The sequence below is a fragment of the Notamacropus eugenii genome, chromosome 2, assembly GCF_028372415.1.
Source record: "Notamacropus eugenii isolate mMacEug1 chromosome 2, mMacEug1.pri_v2, whole genome shotgun sequence".
NCBI classification, from domain to species: domain Eukaryota; kingdom Metazoa; phylum Chordata; class Mammalia; order Diprotodontia; family Macropodidae; genus Notamacropus; species Notamacropus eugenii.
Window position 1 is genome coordinate 238,332,303 of NC_092873.1, and position 25,921 is coordinate 238,358,223.

At 35.1% G+C, this 25,921-nt stretch overlaps 1 protein-coding gene across 15 annotated transcripts in view; it reads left to right on the top strand.

The window, feature by feature from the left end:
* ADGB (androglobin) overlaps nt 1-25,921 on the top strand; it is a 199,920-nt gene that overhangs the window by 142,447 nt on the left and 31,552 nt on the right. For 13 of the 15 annotated variants that reach the window (XM_072643645.1, XM_072643646.1, XM_072643647.1 and 10 more), the window contains 7 exons: nt 5,156-5,290; nt 6,369-6,522; nt 9,281-9,468; nt 11,681-11,865; nt 12,902-12,967; nt 19,975-20,174; nt 21,145-21,256. In XM_072643645.1, the coding sequence (XP_072499746.1) occupies nt 5,156-5,290; nt 6,369-6,522; nt 9,281-9,468; nt 11,681-11,865; nt 12,902-12,967; nt 19,975-20,174; nt 21,145-21,256 (1,040 nt within the window). The remainder of the gene's footprint in view (nt 1-5,155; nt 5,291-6,368; nt 6,523-9,280; nt 9,469-11,680; nt 11,866-12,901; nt 12,968-19,974; nt 20,175-21,144; nt 21,257-25,921) is intronic. The other 2 variants (XM_072643648.1, XM_072643650.1) reach the window with 1 other exon arrangement.

Sequence of the window (25,921 nt, forward strand, 5' to 3'; positions counted from 1 at the left end):
AACTTTCTATACCCCATTACCTGTATTTCTTATTTCCTAGTAGCAAGAACAGTACTTGACAGTTGTTCCTAAAACTTTGAGTTCCAACTTCTCTTCATCCCTCCCCACCCATTCCTTTTGGGAAGGCAAGCAATTCAATATAGGCCATATCTGTGTAATTTTGCAAATGACTTCCATGATAGTCATGTTGTGTAAGACTAACTCTATTTCCCTCCATTCTATCCTGCCCCCCATTGCTTCTATTCTCTCTTTTGATCCTGTTCCTCACCAAGAATGTTGACTTCAAATTGCTCCCTCCTCCCACTGCCCTCCCTTCCATCATCCCCCCAACCCTGCTTATCCCCTTCTCCCCCACTTTCCTGTATTGTAAAATAGGTTTTCATACCAAAATGAGTGTGCATTTTATTCCTTCCTTTAGTGGAATGTGATGAGAGTAAACTTCATGTTTTTCTCTTACCTCCCCTCTTTTTCCCTCCACTAAAAAGGCTTTTGCCTGCCTCTTTTATGAGAGATAATTTGCCCCATTCCATTTCTCCCTTTCTCCTCCCAATATATTTCTCTCTCACCCCTTAATTTCATTTTTTTACGATATGATCCCATCCTATTCCATTCACTCTGTGCTCTCAGTCTCTATGTGTGTGTGTATGTGATCCCACCAACTACCCAGATACTGAAAAGTTTCAAGAGTTACAAATATTGTCTTTCCATGTAGGAATGTAAACAGTTCAACTTTAGTAAGTCCCTTATGACTTCTCTTTGCTGTTTAGTTTTTCATGCTTCTCTTCATTCTGGTGTTTGAAAGTCAAAATTTCTTTTCAGCTCTGGTCTTTTCATCAAGAATGCTTGAAAGTCCTCAATTTCATTGAAAGACCATTTTTCCCCTGAAGTATTACACTCAGTTTTGCTGGGTAGGTGATTCTTGGTTTTAGTCCTAGGTCTTTTGACTTCTGGAGTATTCTATTCCACGCCCTTCGATCCCTTAATGTAGGAGCTGCTAGTTCTTGTGTTATCCTGATTGTATTTCTGCAATACTTGAATTGTTTCTTTCTAGCTGCTTGCAACATTTTCTCCTTGACCTGGGAACTCTGGAATTTGGCCACCAAATTCCTAGGAGTTTCTCTTTTTGGATCTCTTTCAGGTGGTGATCTGTGGATTCCTTGAATACTTATTTTGCTCTCTGGTTCTAGAATATCAGGGCAGTTTTCCTGGATAATTTTATGAAAGATGATGTCTAGGCTCTTTTTTTGATCATGGCTTTCAGGTAGGCCCATAATTTTCAAACTGTCTCTCCTGGATCAATTTTCCAGGTCAGTTGTTTTTCCAATGAGATATTTCACATTATCTTCCATTTTTTCATTCTTTTGGTTTTGTTTTGTGATTTCTTGGTTTCTCATAAAGTCATTAGCCTCCATCTGCTCCATTCTAATTTTGAAAGAACTATTTTCTTCAGTGAGCTGTTAAACCTTTTCCATTTGGCTAATTCTGCTTTTTAAAGCATTCTTCTCCTCATTGGCTTTTTGAACCTCTTTTTCAAATTGAGTTAGCCTATTTTTCAAGGTGTTGTTTTCTTCAGCATTTTTTTGGGTCTCCTTTAGCAAGGTGTTGACCTGCTTTTCATGCTTTTCTTGCATCTCTCTCATCTCTCTTCCCAGTTTTTCCTCCACCTCTCTAACTTGATTTTCAAAATCCTGTTTGAGCTCTTCCATGGCCTGAGGCCATTGAATATTTATTTTGGGTTTTTGGGATACAGAAGCCTTGAATTCTATGTCTTTCCCTGATGGTAAGCATTGTTCTTCCTCATCTGAAAGGATGGGAGGAGATATCTGTTCACCAAGAAAGTAACCTTCTATGGTCTTATTTTTTTTCCCTTTTCTGGGCCTTTTCCCAGCCAGTTACTTGACTTCTGATTTCCTTTCCACACCCACCTCACCACCAGATCCACCCAGCTAGTGCTTGGGGGCTGAGATTCAAATGCTCCTCCCCAGCCTCAGGGTGGGGGTGGGGCTGCTATTCAGTGTGAGATTAAGTTCAGGTGCTCAGGTGGGGGCAGGGCTGCCACATAGGGCTCAGTTCCCTCAGGGGGTTTATGCAGAGACCTTCAACAATGGATCCAGGCTCCTGCCTGCTTTGGGATCCCCTGTCTGCTGCTGCCTCCACTACTGCCTCCTGAGGGGGCCTGAGTTATGGAGACACTCTGCTCCCCTCTCAGCAAGCCAAAAAGACTCTCTCACTGACTCTTGTCACCTGTGGATGGAGGGACTTTTGTGACTGCTGGAGATTCTGTCCCTGAAGCCTGCTTGGATCTGCTCCTCTCCGTGCGGTGCGGCCAAGGCAGGGCTGGGCTGTGCTCTAGGTCTGGTGAGTGACAGACCCTTGGCGTAGGTTTTTCAGGTCTCACTGGAACAGAAATCTCCTCCACTCTGTTGTTCTGTGGCTTCTGCTGCTCCAGAATTTGTTGGGAGTTCTTCTTTACAGGTATTTTATGGGCTGTGGGTTAGGAGCTAGCACATGTATATCTTTCTACTCCGCCATCTTGGCTCCTCCCCCCTTTTCTTTGGATTTTTCTGCCTCTCTTTAGCGTTGGACTTATTCGTTTTTTAAAGTGTCATTTTCTTCAGTATTTTTTTGTGTCTCCTTTACCAAGCTGTTGACTTTTTTTCCATGATATTCTTGCATCACTCTCATTTTTCTTCCCAGTTTTTCCTCTACCTTTCTTACTTGATTTTTAAAGTCCTTTTTGAGCTTTTGTATGGCTTGAGACCAATTCATGTTTTTATCTGAGTCCTTTGGATGGAGGAGTTTTGACTTTGTTGTCTTCTTCTGAGTTTGTGTTTTGACCTTTCCTGACACCATAGTAATTTTAAATAGTCAGGATTTTTTCCTGCTGCTTGTTTAGTTTTCCAGCCTGCCTCTTGACTTTTAACTCCATGTAAAGTGGGACTCTGCTTTAAAAATGGAAAGGGTACTTTTACAAACTTCAGGGTTTTTTGTGCAGCTGTTTTCAGAGGTAATTCTGGAGACCTCTGTGTTTTCATTTCTTCCAAAGTGAAATGATCTAAAGAGAGGTATGTTTACTACTCTTCTGGTCTGTGCTCTGGTCTGTGAGTGACCACAAGCATTCTTTTCCACCCTGAAACTGTGACCTGTGTCCCAACTCCCGTGTGGCTGCAAACTCTGGTGTACTTGTGTTCCTCCTTGCCCTGGGATTAAAAACCAGGAATGTGACCCAGATCCAAGTATGAATAATGCAACAGAGTCCTGCCTCTGGTGCCAGCAAAAGGACCTTTGGTAATCTCCTTCTGACCAGTTATCCAACCCCCTACTCTCTGTGGCTGACATGTCTGGAAATTGCCACTGCCACCACACATTCAGTTTCTCCCAAGGCTTACTGGTTTTTTTAAAGACTTTTTTAAAGATTTACTTTTCCTGGGGATGGCCTGTGCTGGACTGTGTTCATTCTCACCCTGGTGCAACAGACCTTTCTAAGTTGTCTTTGGCTGGAAAATTGTTTCACTCCATCCTTTGTGGGTTCTGCTTCTCAAAAATTTGTTTTGAGGTATTATTTAAAGGTGTTCAGAGGGATTTGGGGAAGAGCTCAGGTGAGTTCCTGTCTTTTCTCAGTCATCTTGCTCTGCCTCTGCCCAGGAGATTTTTCTAAGATATGGGTTCATAATTTTGCCCTGTATCAGTTCCCATGACTCCTTCCTCTCCAGTTTAACCACCTGTGAAACCTCAGACAAATCATTCATTCTTTTTTTTAATCTTTTTGACCCTAATTTAAACTTAGGGGCCAAACTAGATTACTTTTCAGGTACCTTCTACCTCTAAATTTACATTCTATGATTCTTTGCATCTTTGTTATATCTTCGTCTCTTCAGAATATCAGATACATATTGCTCATATAGAATACTAATTATTATTTAATTAAAAGATGTTCACTTGTCCATATAGTATCATTAGCCTTTAGGGTTTATTTATCTTGCTTTGTAGAATCTTCATAGAGATAGTCACACAATTATTGTTGATGATAATAAAAGATATATCATGTAATATAGAGGAAGTAATGCTCTGGAGCTTGCTTTCTCATTCCCTGACTCCGCTGTTAGATTAGATCCCAGAACTTACCTAGGTACTAATCCCCTTAGAGTTCTAGGGGAATGGTTGAAGTTATTTTTCTAGTGCTATTGCTCACAAGCCCCTATCAGGATGCTTCCCCACTGATTATCAATTGATAACAAGTATCCAGCTAGACTTAATTAGCTTTTAGAAATGAGTTTTTTCTACTGTGTGAAGTACAAATAATTGTTACAGAACATTTCCTTAAACCAGAGACACACTGTCCTACAAATATGAAAGGTGCCCAAGGGAAAGTAGGGTCAAGTATAGAGAGTATATGTGTCAAAGAAATAATTTACAACTCTTAGATGTTACAAGTCCTTTTTTCCCTTTGTGGGGCCCTGGTGAAATTATCTTTTTGCCTGGTGTAGCTTACTGTTGTCCTACGTGAAGAGTCCTGAAGCTGCATTTCTCAGTGTACTTACTTTGTCTCCTGCTTCTGATATAGATACTACCATTTAGTCACTGCTATTTTGCGAATAATACCATTACAAATGAAAAATCTCAAATCATCTGCCCCTTTGAAGTTCACAAGTCCTTTCTCTAGTCAAGTGGTGAAGGGAGAAGACAGAGGCTTTCTCCTCCTCCCTCTTCTACTAGTAATTTTCTCTCTCACTGGGCAAGAAGGCAGAGATTTCAACTGGTTCATTGTTATAATTATACAAGGACTCATAGGGGTATGACTGTGTCTCTTCTACCAATCTCAATATACTTCCTGTATAATTTCATTTAATTCCGTCACTCCTTCCAAATTGATTAAGGACTTTGAAAACCTAGTTTAAAGCCTTTGACTGATTGATTGAAGTATTCTCACATGATAAAAGTATCAAGGCTTATTAATTCAGTTACATTATTAGTTACTTTAATTATTAGTTACTTTATTAGTTACCATAAGGAGGGGAAGGTGACTTATTGAATAGATACCCCACCCTTACATAGATTTTGCATCTTATTTTTTCCTTATTTCTTTTTTTGTGAGTAAGACACATTTAGGAAATATTGTTCTTTTATGAAAGATATGCTCTTTCATTTTTTTCAGGTTGATGTTTAAAAGCAAATGCAAATCTTTTGAGCTATATCCGTGTTATAAAGATGAAGAAACTAAGATAGCTTTTGCTGATTATTCTGTAAGCTATCCTGATCAGCCACCAAATTCTTGGTTTATAGTTTTTAGGTAAGCTTTTGAAAATGTTTTCACCCTCTCTAAATTGCATTTTATTTATTAAAATGATTTTCTGTTTATATTTAATATAACTAGCTTGAGAGACAGGTTTTTTTTAGGTCTTTGTTTCCCCAGCACTGAGCACAGTCCCTGGCGCAGTAGTCCCTAAAAAAATGTTTTGACTGATTTTAATCACCTGTTTAATCTACTGTAGTATATAATTAGTTAATTTATAACTTTATTTTTAAAAAATAAAACTTCAGTGGTGTATTTCTTACTTTCCCTAAAGTCATCCCATTTTTGCTTTGGATATATAAAACCATTTAGAGAAATGTTTTATTTGCATTTTTATCTAGTCAGAAACAGAAATAAAAAGTAGATTATACAGATGTTTTATTCAAGTTAGCATTTAATTAACTTTCTGTTTAATAACTTTCTGACATTATTATAATTCTTTGCGTTCATTATATGTTATCTCCCCTATTAGACTGTAAGTACCTTAGGACAGAGACTCATTTCATCTTTGTATCCTTAGTACCTAACATAGTGTTGTACCTACTTAGACTAGTTACTAAGTAAATACTTGTTAAATTGATTTGAAATACTACTCAGAGGACCTGTAATGATATGATAGTAGGGTAAAAGTCTCTCATTTGCTAGATAATACTTAAATAGATGTAATATATGAATTATTATATAGAAAATTTATATTTATAGATAAATAAGGTCAGTAGCAAGAATCATTAATAGTTCAGTTCAGAAAGCAAGAAGGATGAGGACTGAGCAAACACTTTTGGAAACAGCAAGTAATAGATCATTGAAAATCTTAGAGAGCAAATTCCATCAAATATTGGGGTTGGAAGTCATATTGCAAAGACTGAACAAATTTTTGGATATAAGGAAGTAGCAGCAAAATAAACAGACAGTTCTCCCTAGATGTTGATTGTGAAAGGCAGGAGAGATGAAATATATTGAATTTTATATTTCCAAGTTATTTTTACTTTAATTTCCTCCAGTTTCTGTTTATTCACTTAAATTCCAACTGATTTTCCAACACATCTTTTAAAGGAGGCTTTTTTTTTAATTATAGAGAAACATTTTATGTAGCTCAAGATATGCTCTTGGTGCCTAAAGTGTACACTACTCTTCCAGTCTGTATGCTCCATGTTGTTAATAACGACACAATGAAGGAAGTACCACGAGTGTTCTTCAAAGTAATACCTTATGTCTATACTAAGAATAAGGTAAGATTGAAGTTTATTACCACCCAATGACAGAAACTTTATTTTCATAGACGATGGTAAGATAATGTCTATATACTCTTGCTAGGGTCATGAATAGTCAGACACAATTGAAAAACTAACCAAGTAAACCAAGCAACAAAAATGCTTTCGCTGAAGTTAATTTATGCACAGCAACAATTGATTCTTTAATTTGAATACCTTCAGGGAGTAGAATAAGACAGTCATAGTTGCCAAAGTGATTTTCCCAAAGCACAGGTCAGTCTATATCACTCCCTTACTTAATAAACTACATGTTTCTCTGTGGACTCTAAGATTAAATCAAACTCTTCTGTATGGTCTTCTGTATGGCCTTCTGTATGCCTTATACAACAACCTGGCCTCACTCTACCTTTCCATCCTTATTGTATATTACTCCTCTTCACAGATATTATGATCTAGCCAAAATAGCCTTCTTAATGTTCCTGATACATGGTACTCCATCTCCCACTTCCATACCTTTGCATTAGTTGTCTACCATGTCTAGAATGCACTCCTTCCTCACTCATCTCTTAGGATCACAAGTTTCCTTCAAGGTTCATTCCTAGCACCCTCTTGTACAGGAAGCTTTTCTTTGTTCTAACTTTTATGTCCTTCTCCCACAAATTATCTCATTTCTATTTTGTTTTTATTGTAAATACTTTGTAACTACATATTGTGTCCCCTAAATAGGCTATACACTCAAAGACAATGATTATTTAAAGTATATCTTTCTATTCCAAGTGCCTGACACAGTGCCTGGCACATAGCAAATGCTTACACATATTTCTTCTATTCATCCTTCTATCTACGCATCCATCTGTATAGGTAAATGAACTGGAATCACAAAGGGACCTGAGACAGAGATGGTGCTGATTCTAGAGGAGCTCATAATATTAATAGAATCATATATTTAGAGCTGGAATAGAACTTAAAGGCAATAGAGTCCCACTCCTTCATTCTATTGATGAGGAAACCAAATCCCAGAGAGAAGCAGTGACTTGCCCATGGTTACACAGCTAGAATCTAAAGTGGGATTTGATTCCAGCTCTTCTTAACTTCAAATACAGCATCATCCAAATCACTTCTCTCTGTTTGCTCCTCTCCTGCCTATCAGGCTGGCCAATGACAGAAAAAGAAAATAATAAATTGACCTCTAGAAGATCTTTAGGAAAACAGGCACATTGATGTACTTTTGGTGGTGTACAGGTGTACCCTGTAAATAGGCACAACCATTATAGAAAGCTTTTTGGAGTTATGCACAAAAAAGTTCAGTGGGGTCTGAGTCTTTGTTGACCTCATTTGTGGTTTTCTTAGCAAAGATACTTGGAGCAGTTTGCCACTCTCTTCTCTATCTCATTTTATAGATGAGGATACCAAGGCAAACAGGATTAAGTGATTTGCCCAGGGACACACAGCTCCACTGCCATATTTGAACTCAGAAAGAACCTGAACGCATCATCGTATAGAGCACTCATATGCCATTACATTTTTAGTTTTGAGTTCTCTTTTTTCTGTACTTCTGCCTCCATTTCTCCTACCCATTGAGAAGCCAAGAAAAATAAAACCATCATGAATATGTATAGGCATGCAAAATAAATTTTGGCATTAGCTATATTCAAGAAAAACTGGGATCATAAAGAGTTGGACATGACTGAAACTACACAGCAACAACAGCACCAAAATATATTGATATCAATGGAGACTTTCTTCTTAAAAGTCTTTCTTGAGATAGAAGCTCAATGTTGGAATCTCTGATTCAGCCTCACACTTTCTTAATCCACATATGCTTCTGATTCTCACTTAATACAATTATTCCCTTTGAGCCTGCTCAAGGACCATCTTCTCCTTGAAGACTTTCATAATTACCCCAAGTACTAGGACTATCTCTCCCTAGCTATCTTTAATTTAATTATGTTGTATTTATTTTATATTTTTCAGTATATACTTTTATATGTATATCTTTTCTCCCTTCATAGAGATTTAAATTCCCTGAAAGTAGGGCCAGTTTAACTTTTTATGTTCATATCCCAATGTTTAGCACAATGCCCGGCATCTAAAGAGTCTACTTAATAAATGAACACTTGTTGATGGATTGATTGTTTGCCATTGCAGTCTTCTTTACTGGGTTGTTATTCACAAACAAGTCAGTGTTTCTCATTTTGAATTTGAAATATGAAATCAAGGGTTCATATGTTATAGAATTTAATATTGCAATAGAAATTAAAAATAATCTAGTACAGTCCCATTATTTAATAACTGAAGCAACTGAGGCAAGAAAGTTAAAGTAACTTCCAAGATTTCATCCTTCCTCTGACTCCAAATATGGATATCATCATGTAGATGCTATTTTATTCTACTTAAAATTTGTAACAGGTAATTTTGAGGCAGAAATTCAGATATAACTAGGATAAATCCATAGCAGACTTGATCACAACAACCTGAAAGGGCATGCTGTTCTTCTGATGTTATTCATCATTTAGTCTGATAAATAGACATCAGGTCTCCAGCAGTTTGGGTGATGTATGAGGAGCAAGTGGGAACAGGGTTCCCTGGGAATATGGTGCTTCTCCAGACCAGAGAAGCCATTGGTACCTCCAAATACATCTAACTTTGCATTCTATTAGACTGCCTCCAGTATGTCAGTTAGAGTATTTTCTTTTCCTTTGAGTCATGTAGAAGTGTTATTTTTTTCCTTTGTATTGATTGTGATTTTAAAATAGATTTGTTTTCATTTTTTTAGAAGGGATACTCATTTGTAGCAGAAGCCTATACAAGTGATTATTATATAACAGCTGGAAAATGGAGACTCCGTATCATTGGTTCTTATACACCCCTGCCATATCTTGGTCGAGAGTCTGTATGCAGTTTGTTTTCCATGAGGGAAATTAAAGATTATTATGTTCCTAATGACAAGCAGATTATGTTCAGGTATATGTTTATTTCAAAAAGGGAAATATTTTAATATTTTGAGTTCATTCCTATATAAAACTATCACAAGGTTTTTGTGAGGATCAAATGAGATAATATTTGTAAAGCATTTAGCACAGTGGTAGGTATTTAATTGTTTTCTTCTAATAAGGTACCAGTATCTAAAGAAATCAATATGCCTACATAATCTGACTTTATAGTCACCATGAATGAACTGGAAGCTCAAATTAAAAGAATTCATAGAGAAATATTTAATTTGATGGAGAAAAACCTTTTAAATAAGAAGTGGTATATCCATGGCGATTGTCATACTGTGGTATAAGGTATTGATTCAATATGTGTCTAAATAATTTGGGCAAAGGGCTTCCTAAAATCATAAACTGGAGGGTTAATAGCAGTAGACATTTGGGAAATCTGAAGATGAAAAGTGATTTTAATGGGGAGAATGTTATCCAGAGTGACTGATATATATAATTTTAATAAATTCAAGTTAATTTCAGTTTAATTGAATAGATATAATTATGAAATTAATTATTTATAACAAAAGGAAAGTAAAAAAGAAGGAAAAATTCCAATTGTGATGTATTTGTTTTTGATTGCACCAAAGATATTTACATTAGCTAGGGTAATTAGCAGCATTAACATTCCTGAAGCCAAATGAGCTAGGGTTACAACCAAGGATCACCAAATAATTATACTTACTGAAGCTGAATATAATCCTTCAGAGAGAAAATGGATATTCAGTGAAATAGAGAACTTTAAAGCATTCCTGATGAAATGACCAAAGCTGAACAGAAAATTAGATTTTCAGATACAGGACTTAAGAGAAAGCACTGTAGACAATGAAGTAATATCAACACTAAACATATATGCCCTGAACAGTACAGTATCCAAATCCTTAAAGGAAAAGATAAATGAATAATTAGAGAAAATGGTCAATAAAACTACTGGGGGAGGAGAGGGTGGCATCAGCTTTCCCTTCTCAAGCCAGAGAAATCTGTCTATAAAATAAATAAGAAAGAACTTAAGGAGGTGAATAGAATTTTAGAAAGGTGAGATATGATACATCTTTGGAGAAAATTGAGTGGGAAAAGAAAGAGCTAATTTTATGAAAACAAAAACACTAAAATAGACAAAATATATTGGTAATTTGATGAAAAAAGAAAAGACAAAACTATTAGTCTCAAAAATGAAAAGGGTGAATGTACCACCAATGAAAGTGAAATTAAAGCAATTATTAGGAGCTATTTTGCCCAGTTGTATGCCAATAAATCTGACAATCTAAGCAAAATGGATGAATATCTACAAAAATATACATTGCCCAGAAGAGGATATAGAATACATAAATAATCCTACCTTAGAAAAAGAAATTGAACAAGTCAAAAATGAGTTCCCCAAGAAAAAAATCCCTAGGAGTAGATGGGTTTACAAGTGAATGCTATCAAACATTTAAGAAATAGTTAATCCTAATAATATATAAATTATTGAAAAAATACATAAAGGAGTCCTACCAAATTCCTTTTATGACAAAATATGGCTTTTATACCTAAATAAGGGAGAACAAAAGCAAAAAAAGGAAACTATATTCCAATTTTCCCAAAAATGTAGTTGCAAATATTTTAAATAAAATACTTAGATCATAGACTATGATTTGGTAGGTTTTAAAGTAGGAATGCAGGGTTGATTCATTGTTAGGAAAACTATCAGCATAATTGACCATATCAGTAACAAAACCAACAAAGATCATATGATTATCTCAATAGATGAAAAAAAGGTTTTGACAAAATACAATACCCATTCCTATTAAAAACACTAAAAAGGCTAGGAATAAATTGAACCTTTAAAAATATGAGGTGTCTTAAAATGGGTGCCATGGCAATGGTAGTCATCTTGGAATTTTACCAGGTAAGGTTTCTAGAATTATTTATAATCTCCATAACTTTGACTAGATAAGGAGAAATTTGATCTAAATAGTACATTAATGCAAATTGCTATGAAATCTTCTTAAAGTCTCATATTAGTTTCCTCTTTATATCTTATTCTAGTAGGTTAAAGAAACACTTTTGACAGTTAAGAGATTTTTAATGAAATAGCATTTTTTGTAGATTACTATATTAGCAAAGTTTATAATTGCCTTTACATGGATTACAGAAAAAACTAGAAAATTATTCACAGAATTGTTATTTTTATTGTTGTTATTTTGCTTTCGTAGGTACTCAGTAAAAGTGGCACAGGGGCTCGTTGTTACAGTACAGGTACGCACTTCTAAAACTGATGCTTTCATCAAACTACAAATCCTGGAAAATGAAGAAGAGGCTGTAAGCACTATTGGAAAAGGCCATGCTATAATTCCTACATTTTTTTTTCTTAGTAATGAAAAACCTTTAAGCTCTCAATGTAAGTAACTTATTTTTAATTCTTTTAAAAAGAACAGACATTTACTTCTTCAGTTTTAAAATCATTTACTTGGAGAAAACAAGAAAAAGACAAATGTGTGAAAATGTGAAATAGCACAGCCATCATCAAAAGTCATCATTTAATACATCATTATATCACATTAATACATGTATATGCACAGCATATATAATATATACACATATTGTACATTTATGTACCATACAAATATATACATATATTAACCATTTTGCTGCTGTTGCTGCTGTGTATGTAGCAGGCAGTAAAATGGTTAATAATACTTCTCAAAAAAGATTCTGTTGTGATATCTTCTGGAGGCGACCTTATGTTCTTTAAGCCATGCTAGTAAAGCATAAGCTCTGATAGGTTCTCCTTTGCGGGAAAGATTTTGAGTCTAATTTCCCTAGTGAACTGCATTGTCTTCCCAAGATGTTCATGACCAGTAGGCTGGACATTGGGTGGTAAATTCTTTGGCTTTGACAACGAAGGAAACAACAAAAAATACTTTGACAGTGATGGTAGCAAATGGTAGCAAAAAATGAGAGTTTTCAGAACACCTTCCTATCAACATTAATTTAACTTTTAACACTCTAAATGTGAGATCTTTGTCTAGTGATCAGGGAACACCTTACTGCATAAACCAAATGATATCAATATGGATTTTTTTGCTTTTGGTGTAATGAGAAGATAGAAGGAAGTTGCAGCGTAGTGGCAAAGGGAGGTTGATAGAGGAACAAACATTCGTTAAGCATCTACTGCATGCCAGACGCTGTGCTAAAGGCTTTTCACATGTTGTCTTATTTAGTTCTCATAACCATCCTGGGAGGCAGGTACTATTATTATCCCCATTTTGCAGTAGAAGGAACTAAGATAGGCAAAGGTTAAGTGATATACGCTAGGTCACATAGCTAGTAATTATCTGAAGCTGTATTTAAATTCAGGTCTTCCTGACTCCCAGGCTCAGGGCTTTCTCCATTGTGCTATAATTAATGAAAGTGTTGGTGGACTTGCCTTTAAGGGTACAAACACTGCTGTGAACATTTTTTCATGGGACACTTATTCATCTCATCTTTCAGTGCTCATGGTAAGCATAAGCAAAAGAAAATATTAAAGATTCTTGCAGCAGAGTTAAAGAAAAATCATGTGAAGAGATCAATAAGAAATTAATTCCATCATTCTGTACTTTGGTGTTATCGTTCTCCTCAAAATTCTCTTGTTCCCAACTTTCCTATTACTGTTAAGTGTGCTGCCATTCTTCTTCGAGTCAATTAGACTTGCAAACTTAGTTTGCAATGAGGAAAAACCCATTGCCATATATCAACCTCCCTATGTTTTACCCAGTAACAAATTGTTCTAATGATTATGATTAGAGCTTTTTAGTATAGTCTAAGATCTGGTATTGCTAGGCCCCCTTCCTTCCTACTCGTTTTCATTAATTTCTTTGATATTCTTGAATTTTTTTTCCTCTAAATGTGTTTTGCTATTTTTTTCTAGCTCTGGTAGTTTAATTGGTATGTCAGTTTAAGTCCAGCCTTAGATACTTCCTAGTAGTGTGACCCTGGGCAAATCACTTAATCTCTGTTTGCTTCAACCCACTGGAAAAGGAAATGGAAAACCACTTCAGCCTTTGCCAAGAAAGTCTCATGGATAGTATCAGTGTCCTATAATCCATGGGGTCACAAAGAGTCAAATACAATTGACTGAACAACAAAGCTTTATTAATGTGTCACTCAATAAATAAATTACTTTAGATAATACTATTTTTATTTTATTTGCTATTCTTACCCATGAATAATGAAGTTATTAAGATCTGTTTTTATTTGATTAAAGAGTGCTTTGTAATTGTATTCATATAGTTTCTGTGTGTGTCTTCTCAGGTAGACTCCCAATTATTTTGTACTATCCCTGGTTATTTTAAATAGAATTGCTCTTTCTATCTCTCTACTAGATTTTGTTGGTAATATACAAAAATGACAGCGATTTGTGTGGGTTTATAGTATATCTTACAATTTTGTTGAAGTTATTAATTGTTTCAGTTAGTCTTTGTAGTTAATTTTCGGGGGTTCTTCATGTAAGCCTTATCAAATAATCTGCAAAAAGTAATATTTGTTTTACTTATGCTTATTCCTTCTTTTTTTTTTATCATATTGCTATAGCTTGGATTACTAACAGTATATGGAATTGTAATGACCATAATGGGCATCCTTGCTTTACCTTTAATCTTACTAGAAAGGCTCCTAATGAAGAGGTGTAGGGGTGATGGGGACCCCAAAATACCGACAGTCCGGGTCTTGCTTGAATGAATTCGACTCAAACCTTCTTAAAGCCAAAGAAAACAAAGTTTATTAAAGATTCTCCAAATTGGGTTGCCTCTTAAGGAGCCTAAGCATTTGTAACACTTGTATTCACAAGCGGGCCAGATAGAATCCCAGCTAGACAGAGTCTGAGCTGGATTGGATCTGAGCACCTTCATGGAGGCAAGATGGAACTTAAATACAGAAAAGAGTATAAGAGGGATGGGGGGTGGGAATAGGGGGGTCTGGTAGTCTAGAGTGATGGGAGAAGAAGTTCAGGAAGGGACTCCAAGGAGGATCAAAGGCTGGAAACAACTGGAGGTAATCAACAAACATCAGACTAGGGGGTGCCTAGGTGGAAAGCAGGTAGGGCAATCAAGAGATAACAGACAATGGTCACAGATTTGAGTATGGAAGGCCAGATTCTGTGAGGAGATACAGGGAGAGCTCAATCTGAGTGTGAAAAGTCAGTTACAGGGAGAGATCAATTTGAGTATGAAAAGCCAGGTTAAGTGAGAAGATTCCAGGGGAGCTCAAGGAAGTTCCCAGAGTCTGAGCCCCATCACTAATTTATCCCTTTTATGTATACTGCTGGCTCTTGATTTTAGATAGATGCTGATTCTCATATTAAGGAAAACTCCATTTATTCTTATTCATTTTTAAAATTTTTATTTAGTGTTTTATTTTTTCCCCAGTTACATGTAAAAGCAATTTTAACATTCATTTTTAAAACAATGAGTTTCAAGTCTTCTCCTTCCCTCCCCACCCCCACTCATTGAGAAGGGAAGCAATTTGATATAGGTTATATATGTATAGTCAAGAGTAACTATATTTCTACTTATTCTTATTCTTTAAAAAATAGGTGGGTTTTTTTTGTTTTTGTTTTTTTTCAATATGGTCAGTTATTTTTATAGTTTTCCTTATATTGAACCACTCCTGACTTAACTGGTTTAATTTAGTCTGTTCATCTTTGTGATATGTTACTTTAGTCTTGCTAAAATTTATTTAAAATTGTTTTCATCAATATATATTAGTGATATTGATCTATTATTTGCTTTTTCTGTTTTGACTCTCCTTAGTTTTGGGTAGTACCAAGACCATATTTAGTCATCAAAAATTTTTTTATAGGATCCCTTTTCCTATTTTTTATTTATTTTTTTAAATATATGTGGGATACAGTGACTCTTGCTCAAATTAAACTCAGAGGCTTCTCAAGGTAGAAGGCAAAAAGGAATTTATTACAATCTCATGAGAAGGGGTACTTCCCTCGAGACCATGGGTGGTGTCAGCAAGGGAGTGCACCTGAGCAGAGCAGAGTACAGCATTTTATAGTCCCTAATATGGAAGCCCACTAGCCTCTCTTCCCATTGTCTGGGAATCCAGGTGTACAGTCTAAGCACAGGAATCTACCCCAGAGACAAAGAACACGGAAAGAATCATTGCTTACCAATGAGGGTTTTTGTTACCAAATATGGAACTTAAGGGAAGAATGCTGATGTGACTGGCATAAGGGGTGGTGAAGGGGAAGGGTATACCAGGTTATGTGACCAGAGCTTTGGTGGTTCTCCTCCATCCTTTAGCATTTTATTTGCCTAAGCGGGATACTTAGTTATTTTAGCTTTGGCAGGAAGGGTGGGGGTTTTGGGGAATTCATGCTTGAGGGGTCTTCACTCAACCTGATTTCACTCAAATATATAATTTATTTATTTTTCAGTTCTCAACATTCACTTCCACAAAAATTTGAATTCAAAATTTTCTTCCCATCTTTCCCCACCCCCTGCCCCAGGACAGCATGCATCCCATCCACCCCTTCTTCCAGTCTGTCCTCCCTTCTATTAAGCCCACTTCTTCCATCCTTCTCCCCTCTATTTTCCTGTTGAGCAAAATATATTTCTGTACCCCATTATTTTCCTGCTAAATAGCTATTCCATGCTAAAACAATTTTTAACATTCAATACTAAAGCTTTGAGTTCCATATTCTCTCCCTTCCTCCGTCCCCACCCACTCTTATTGAGAAAACAAGCAATTCAATATAGGTTGTATATGCATAACAATGCAAAACACTTCCATAATAGTTAAGTTGTGAAAGACTAATCACATTTCCCTCTGTCCTATCCTGCCCTCCATTTATTCCATTCTCTCCCTGGACCTTTCCTCCAACAATGTTTGCTTCTGATTATCCCTTTCCCCAATTTGCTGTCCCTCTCCTATCACCTTCCCTCTTGCCTTCTTGCAGGGTAAAATAGATTTCCATATCCTAATGAGTGCGTGTTATTCCCCGCTTAAGCCAAATTCCATGAGAGTAAGACTCACTGTTTTTCCTTTCATCTCTTCCCCTTCCCCTCCATTGTAAAATCTCTTTCTTGCCCCTTTTCTGTTTTTTCAAATACTTTGTGTAATATTGGAATAGTTTGGCAGAAATCATTTGTAAATCTACCTTGTCTTGGGTTTTTTTCTTTGAGAGTTCATTTACAACTTGTTCAATTTCTTTTTATGGGATAGAGTAGTTTGATTCTTCTGTTTCCTGTTCCATTAATCTGACTGATTTACAATGCTATAAATATTCATCTATTTCATTTTAATTGCTAGTTTTGTTGGTATATAATTGGGGAAAATAGTTCATAATTATTTATAGTTTCTTAGTCATTGGTTATGAATGCATCTTTTTTTCAGTTTTTGTGATGCTAATTTGATTTTCTTCTGTCTTTTTAAAAATCAAATTAGCTAATGGGCATATCTATTTAATTGTTTTTTAAAAACAATTTTTATTAGTTAATGGTTTTTGTTTTCAATTTTGTTTATCTCTGTTTTTGAAAATATTTGTTTTCATGTTCAATTGAGGAGTTTCAATTTGTTGGATTTTTTTTAGTATTTTTAAGTAAATTCCCAATTAATCCATCTATTATCTTTTTTTCTTTATGTACTATTTGGCTGCATCCCCCAAATTTTGATATGTTGCTCCACTGTTGTCATTATGTTTAATGAAATTATTGTTTTTTTCAATGATTCATTCTTTTACCCACCTCTTCTTTAGTATATTGTTATTTAGTTCCCAATTAATTTTGATTCTTTGATTCAAAGGTCCTTTGTTGAATATAAATTTGATTGCATCATGGTCCATAAAGATGAAGTTAACATTTTCTGCATTTGTTTATGAGATGTTTATCCATTAATTCAGTCAGTTTTTGTAAAAGTGATGTTCACAGCTGAGAAGTATGGATTCTTCTCTCTATTCTAATTCAATAATCTTTAGAGATCATCAAAACTAACTTTTCTAAAATTCTATTCTGATCTATTAATTTTTTTACATTTTTAGTTAGAGTTGTCTAGGTTGAGAGGGTTGAGTATCCCCTACTGTTATAGTTTTATTAACTATTTCTCCCTGCTACTTTTAAAACTTTTCCCTTATGAATTTAGTTGCTAATAAATGCCATATAGTGCATATATTTTTATTATAGGTATTACTAATTTGTTGTCTTTCATACTTTCTGCACCACATCATCTTCCTTTTTATCTTATGTAATTGGATCTGTTTTTGCTCTTGCTTTGCATGAGATCATGATTGCTACCCATGCCTTTTTATTTCAGCTAAAGCATAATAATCTCCTCTCGTCCTTTATTTTAATCTTATGTATATATTTTTTGTTTAAAATGTTTATTATGAATAACCGGTTATTAGATTCTGGTTTCTAATTGATTCTGCTATCTTTTGTTTTTATGGTTGAGTTCAGTGAGTTCACATTCACAATTATGATTGCTACGTATTTACCTTTATCCTATTCAGTAATAATTTTCCTTGTCTTTGTACCCTGTCCCCGCTTTAAGAGTTTGCTTATGACTAATCTCTTTCTTAATCTTCCTTGACCTTTTATTCTCCTGTTTCCTTTGATGCCTTTTCCTCTTGTGTCCTGATTAGGTGAAATGCATTTCTGAACCCAATTTTGTGTGTGTGTGTGTGTGTGTGTGTGTGTGTATGTATATATACATATATGTATTCCCTCCTTTGACTAGTTCAGAGAAGAGTGAGGTTCAGGTGTTGACTACTTCACTCTTTCTTCCATATTGTTTAGACTTCTACTTGTACAATTCAGCAAAAGAATGGGGCAGGCTGAAAGTGATAAGGCATCCCTGCTAGTGGCCAGTGTCCCTGCTGCTAAACTGTGCTGCCAAGTTTGTGGCCTTGAGAAACTTTTTTTATATGCTGAAACTACAGGCTACAGCTGGGCCAGTAGAAGCTGTTTTCTCTTTATCTTCTGCCATAGGGAAATGATTGTGTCTACTTTGTAAATCTAGCACTGAAAATCATTGACTGCCTAGCCAATAATTCAGGGTATCTTAGATTTGTGGATTGGTTTTTTTGGTTCAGTTTAGTTCCCTTTAAAGGCTGTTATTCACTTACAATTATACTTTCTAGTCTTCTGTAATACTAATCTGAGCAATATGATGCCATTAACTAACAGTTCTTTCAAGTAGTTTCAGCTCTTCCATTTCTCGTAGTGCAATTTGCAAAGACTATATAAGGATCCTAATACAATAAGATGAAAAACACCTAATTAAAAATAAAAGTTAGCATTGTTTGCAATGGAATCCAATGTGAACTTTTTCAGTAAAATGAGGGTAAAGCAAAGATGGTTTTTTTGTATAATATTGTTTGAAATAGTTCTACAAATGATAACCATGATGATTAGAATAAAATATCAAGGACAGAGAAACAAAGAGGAGGCAGGAGTATAACTATTTGCAGATGATAGTATGGTGTACATAGAAAATCTCATTGAATCAGTAAAGAAACTGAAATAGTAGCTATCATGAGGAAATAGGTTACAAAATAAAACTTTAAAAATCATTATCATTTCTATATAATATTATAAAACCCAAGAAGGAAAGATAATAAGTACCATTCAAAATAACTACAAAATATACCTGAAATTTGGCCTATGAGGCACACATAAGATTTATACAAATACAAAATAAAACTTTCTTGACAGAAATAAAAGGCTACATAAACAACTGGAAAGATATTCACTGTTTATGATTGGGCTATTCAAATATAATTAAACATTAAGCCTTTTCAATATTATTTCGTATTTTTTCCCTTTCGTATACTCTGCTGTTGTCCATGTAGGTATACCAGATTGTCCTGACAGGCATAAGACATCCTGGATGCTCTCCTTTGTCACCCTAAAATTTTTCCTTAATGTGGAACTGAGTTTGGAATCTAGGCCAATAAAGAAAACAGTACCTTCCTTCCTAATCTACTTATACATGGGCTATTTGTGCTCGACTTACGATAGAACATTCTGAGTTTGTATTGGTTTGATTAGCCACAGTCAGACACACTGTAACTTAACTCTGGCATAATGATGTCATTTTGGTCCTCTTCAAGAACAAAGGAGAACAACCAACCACCAATATATGAAATTTATGTAGTACTTGAAGGTTTACAAAACATTTTCTCACTTTATCTTTGCAATGATGGTGATGCTGCAAAGTAGCTCATGAAAGCATTTTCCCCATTCCCCATTGTGCAGATGAGAAGACAAGCTTAGACAGATGAAGTGTCTTTCCCAAGGTCATACTCCTAGGGATGTAAACCCAGGGCTTTAATTTTCAAGTCCAGTCTTCTTTCCATTTATACCATGACAGGTAATATTATATCCAGATTTCAGTGCAGCAAAATAATTAGGGTCATCATTTGAAGCTTGTTATGGCAGGACACAATAAAACAAAGTCAATACAGTGTTAAATGCATATTATCAATTATTAAACTCGGAATGAATATTTCCCCCTATATCAGCTAGCAAGCAAGTTCTTTCTCACAATATTGTTACCAAGAAGGAAGCAGATGTGCCACAAACCAAGAAAAAAGCTGCTGCAGGAGCTCAGAAAGTTATTAAGACACGGCCTTCTGGTACAGTTGAAAGTGGTCAGCCTATTCTTGAGGATGATTCTGTTAGCCTTCCAAATGTAGATGAAAACTCTCAAGGTTCCCAACAGGTGAGACATTTACATTGAAAAGTATCTGCCAGGTAATAGTTGAAAACAATTATTTTGCTTTCTTCATGACAGCCTTGATTTAAAGAAAAAAAAAAGACATTGAAATTATAAAATTCTCTATTCTAAAAACAGATCAGTATTTCAACTGATTTTGTGTTCCACTTAAATGGAAATAAGGCCTCAAATGAAAAATGGAATACTGGTTGATTTTGTTGATTGAAATGATAAAAAAAAAGATAACATGATAGTTTTTTTACTCATGTCAGGGGAAGAAATGAGACAATCTGGTAATTTCCCTACAGATACAGAATTTAACACAGACATCTAGAGATACTTATTGATATTAAAAAAAACTCAGGATTGTATATTAGCAAATTGTATAGCTGGAAAGTATGTTACATGAATACCAGTTTCCTTATTTTATAGATTAGGCAAGTGAGGTCTATAGAAATTAAGTTCAAGGTCATGATTAATTGAATTATATACCATGAATTTTTAGATTTCATCAATATATGAAAATATTAGAATACAATCTTGATGAGAAGAGGCCTTTTATTTTGTAAGAAAATTGAATTCTATTTTTTCAGCTGGAAAGAATGCAATAGTGATAAGCTGCAAATAATTGATATGATTTATTGGGATAGAGTTATAAATTTGGAGTTAGAAGACTACATTCAAATCCTGTCTCTGCCTTCCCTACCTATCTTATCTTGTGAAAGTCCTTTCACCTCTAGGATTGGGATTCCTCATCTAAAAATGAAGACATTGTATTAAGTGACTTTCAAGATTCTTTCTAGCTCTGAATCCAAGATACTATGATCTCAACATGTATTCTTTGTACACTCCAACCATTTTGTCTTTTCACTGAGGTAACTGGTATTGAGTTATCAGTTTAAGGGTCAGTTACTTTTGCATTTAATATATTGTATGTTCACATTACTTCTTCACTAAACACTGCATTTTATTTCAGACTTATAAGTATATCATACAAGCTACAGTATTATATAACAGTTGGCCCCTTACAGAAAGCCAGTTGGCATTTGTTCAGACACTTAAAGACTTGGAGAAAAATGATCTCAGAGGTATGTTACCTTAAATTCTTGCATTTATATGCACATTATGTTTGTGTATTTTATCTTATAATTTTAATGCAAATTCAAACATTGTTTTCTGCATATATGTTATATATTCTTTGGTTTTCCTCATTGTTTTGATTCTTAAAAATTCCAGTATTTTTGTAATTGATTTGTTGAACCAAAAATATATGGAACATTTTAGACCCAGCTGAAAACTAACTTTGCCTAGTCAAATCAGCATAATTTATTATACTCTGCTAGACAACTTTTCAAATAATTTAGGGAAAACAGATTTTTACAAAATTTAATTTATGACAATTCATTTACAAAATTTGAATATTTCTAGTGTCAGTATTTTAGCATTTCAACAGGTGGAGATATTGCTACATAAAAGAGGATTTTTTGATGCACAACATATTGTGTAATATATTTCACATTGTAGAGCAAGAAATAATAGGTTTATTCTTTAAAAATCAAGTGCAGATATCCATGAGGTTCAAGCTTTAGGCAAAAAAAGATTAGTTTTACATTTGGAAGGATGCAGTTTCCAGAAGAATAGCCCTAGTACTTAAATCTCAGAACTTTTCCAAATAAAATGTGTTATTTTTTTGGTTACTACAGAATAGTAACTAAGTGTCAATTTTGCATTTTATTAATGATCCATTTAGGTAAAAATAAGGAACACATAGTAGAGAAGAGGGTTTTTTTTTTTTTTTTGTATTGTTTTTAGGAGTCCTTGAAGTACATGTATTTCTTTTTGTCCAAGGGACAAGGACAGGAGATAATGCTCTTACTTTTTTTTTCAAAGTTCCTCCAGAATATTGCAAGGCATCATTGCTAGATTTTATAGCTGGGATGTAGGTTCTGAATGGAGATAATATATTCCACATGCTCAACAAGAAATTAGGCAAAAGATATAGGGATATAATGGAGTGGAAACTTGAAAACCAAATGTGAGGGAGGAGGCAAAAGTGAAATCCAAGCCTGAAGTGAGTTTGAAGAGAGAGAATACCATGGAAAGCAGACAGAGCTATAGCCATCTCTTGACATTCATGGGGGTTCTGGGAGCTGGACTCCCACAAATGTGAAAAACTGTGAATAACTCTAGGCCCTACTCCAAAACTTTATTTTTAATAATTCTGATCATATTTAACATTTAACACACAAAACAAGTAAAATGATACATTTCACCCATAAAAAAGTAGCAGTTTCTATATGAGAGAGATTAGTATCTTGCATACTGGGCAGAGTCTTTGCAGCCACAGTAGAGCTGTAGCAACTATTTCATGGATTTCCTTCTCCTATGAAAAACACAGGATACAATGATCCCTATGGGAGAAAATCATATGATTGAGTCTAGATGATAGAGAGACAAAGAGGAGGAATTCCCAAGAGAGTGCACAGCCCTTAGTTCTTTAGTGCACTAAAACTTTTAATAAAATTTTACTGTTCATAATAAATGTATGTATGTATACTTATGGAAGTAAATGATAAAATAGATCAGTGATATTCAATATTATGCATTTATGACTTACTAAGATTTTTTTTTCTTTACCTATGCCTGTGGTCTGGGGATTTTTGTAGTATGCTGCAAATCTCCAAAAAATATTATTTTAATTATCAGTGGCTCCCTCAGAAAACCAAAACTGCCATTGTGAATCCCAGGAATGTCAGGGATGATTGTAGATGGGCCAGGACAAAGACAGTGTAGTCCATAGTAAAAAATGACCATATATTTGGAAACAGAGGATCTTTTTAACAATAAAAAACATGTCATTAGGGTAGCATGCTTAGAGCATAAGGGTCATGCTTATTCAGGCATTTTAAAGGAATCCCATCATCGAAAAAAGAAAACTTGATGAATCAGGTTTCATATTTATTTTTGAAGAAATCACACCAAGAGTGTGTCTTTTTCCTGGATGCAGAATTGATTAGGTAGGAATCCTGAGATGATACCTATTTATTAGCTCTTATAGGTCTTAAAAAGTAGAAGGGGGTACAAAGAAACTGTAGAAAATATTGTGTGTATATGTGTTTTTTTAGGGTTGAATCAGTATTAAAAAGGCTGCAGTGAAACACACACACACACACACACACACACACACGCACACACACACACACATATACATTACCATAAAGGTCCATGGGGAAGCTATTTGCTAGTACTATAATTGTTTCCTTTTTTTTCTGGACATTTTTCTTCTCTTATGCAGTCTAACATATTATTATAACATCTTTTTTGACTGCTGCATCATACCTCAATCACACTAATGACTCATATTGAACGTATAAAACATCCAGATCTTTACTATCAGAATGCTTTTCTAGCTGAACTTTAAAAATCTTGTACTTCTGATGTTAAGTTTTGAAACCCAAAGACTGAACTTCTCATTTATCTTCATTGAATTTCATTTTATTCCATTTGACCCATTATTTCAGCCTGTCAAGATCTTTTTGGATCCCGACTCTTATCCAGCATGCTTGAGATCCTCCTCAGCTTTGTGTAATTGTATATTTGATAAGCATGTCCTCTATGATAAAAAATGTGGAACAGCACAGGGTCAGGACAGTGTGATGCATATTCCATCATGAATCTCCCTCCATGTTAAGACAGAAACCTTAACGATTGCTCTTTGGTTCTAGTCCTTTAATCAGTTCTCAGTCTTTCTGCTCATTTAGGCACATGTGTGTTCCTTGAGGACAGTGGTGGTTAATTGCTTATCTTTGTGTCTCAGACATGCCCAGGCGCGTGTCCTCTAACGTCTCTTAGTTAAAGAATTTGCTTGCTGAGGCCTAAGTTCCCTTGACAAGTTTCGAATGCTCCTTGTCCTTGTTTCCTCATGCCCCTTTGAAGGGTCTGTTCTTCACAAATTCACAGCTTCCTTGTTGCAACTGCACCACAGGCCACTGAGTTGCTTCAGAATGACTACATTCATGAATTGGAGCTAGTTGTGGCTCTAGGTTTGCTTTAAAAAGAGATAAAGTCTCTACTTAGAAATAGACACTGAAGAAAATTGAGACAGAAAAGGAGAGGATTCCCCATGGTAGAGGAAACCAGAAGTTCCAAGAAGTGAGTAATGGATACTCAATAGAGATACTTCTGAAGAAAAGACTGAGTCAGTGCATACGTACAGACATTAGGATGCATGTAAATTTAGAAAAAAATTGTGAGAATACATGTAGCCTCTACAGGATGCCATTTTACCTAGCGACCAATGCTTAAAGAATGGTTCCAGAGACAGTGGAGGAATCTAGATGGCGTAGTAGGTAGAGTACTAAACCTGGAGTCAGGAAGTCCTGGGTTCAAATCTAGCCTTAGGCCCATTTTCCTTATCTGTAAAATGGGGATGATAATAGCATCTACCTTCCAAGGCTGTTGTAATAATTGAATATATTATTCATAAAACATTTTGCAAATGTTAATGTGCTATATTAATGCTAGCTATTATCAGCTATTATAATTACATGAAAACATAAGGACTCAGCAATGAGCCACCCTGTGAGAAAAAAAGGGTGAGATGAGGAAGGAATTAAGAATCTGAATGAGAAAATGGAAGAGAAGATTGACTAGCCTCATTCATACTCTTGGAGAAACTCCTAGGTCCCACCATTGTAATGCCTATAGGTGTCTATATAGCAAGGAATTGCGCATTCCAAGGACTAAGCTGGATCTGTCCCTTCCCTGATCATTGTGAGCTGTGGATGATTTAAGGTTTGCATAGTATTTTTAAAGGTTCAGGAAGGAGAGTCACTTGGTTGTCTCTAGAAAAAAGAGATAAGAGTTTTTCTGTCTTTTAGGGACTTTGATATGTTTGTTCTATATCTTTTTTTCTAGCTAAATAAAATGTCATGTTGATAGTACCTTGTTAGATTTAATACATACAGGAGAGCCAAAATCCTTTAAAGAAACAAAATCCAATTTTCCAAGGGGAAACTGTGAGTGGGGTCCAAATAAGCTATATTCCCAAAAGCAATGGTAGATGGAATCATGAACCATGGACTCTATGGAGTGAGGCTTCTAAAATAAGCCCAGCCCTTCTTATTAGGCCCAGTTGGTAAACATGGCATATATCTAGCTCATCATGTAACATAGTACTTTTCACATAATAAGTTTTTTTTTTTTAATTAGATTGAAGTTCTACATCATGCCACAAGGACAGTATGTGCAAATTTGTGAAATGCTGTTTTAAAATATGAGTTTACAATGTGTAATTTTGGTGATCTATTAGTGTCATCCTGTCAAATAAAAGGAAATTTGGTTAGTCTGCTATGAGCTATTCTTGATGAAGCCTTGATAGTTTTTTAGTGGCTATTATTTCCCTCTCTCAAAAGGCATCCCTTTATCATTGTTTTTTTGAACTATGCTAGGTGGTACAGTGAATAGAGCACCAGTCCTTAGTTCAGGAAGATTCATCTTTCTGAGTTCAAATCCAATCTCAGACATTTACTAGCTGTGTGACTCTAAGCAAGTCACTTAATCCTTTCTGCCTCAGTTCCTCATCTGTAAAATGAACTGGAGAAGGAAATGGCAAATGACTCCAGTATCTTTGTCAAGAAAACTCCAAATAGGGTCACAAAGAGTCAGAAATGACTAAAACAACTGAATAGCAAGAATTTCCCTTCCTTAAAAGCTTTTATCAATCTTCTTGAACTTCTTGAACTAGGAACAGA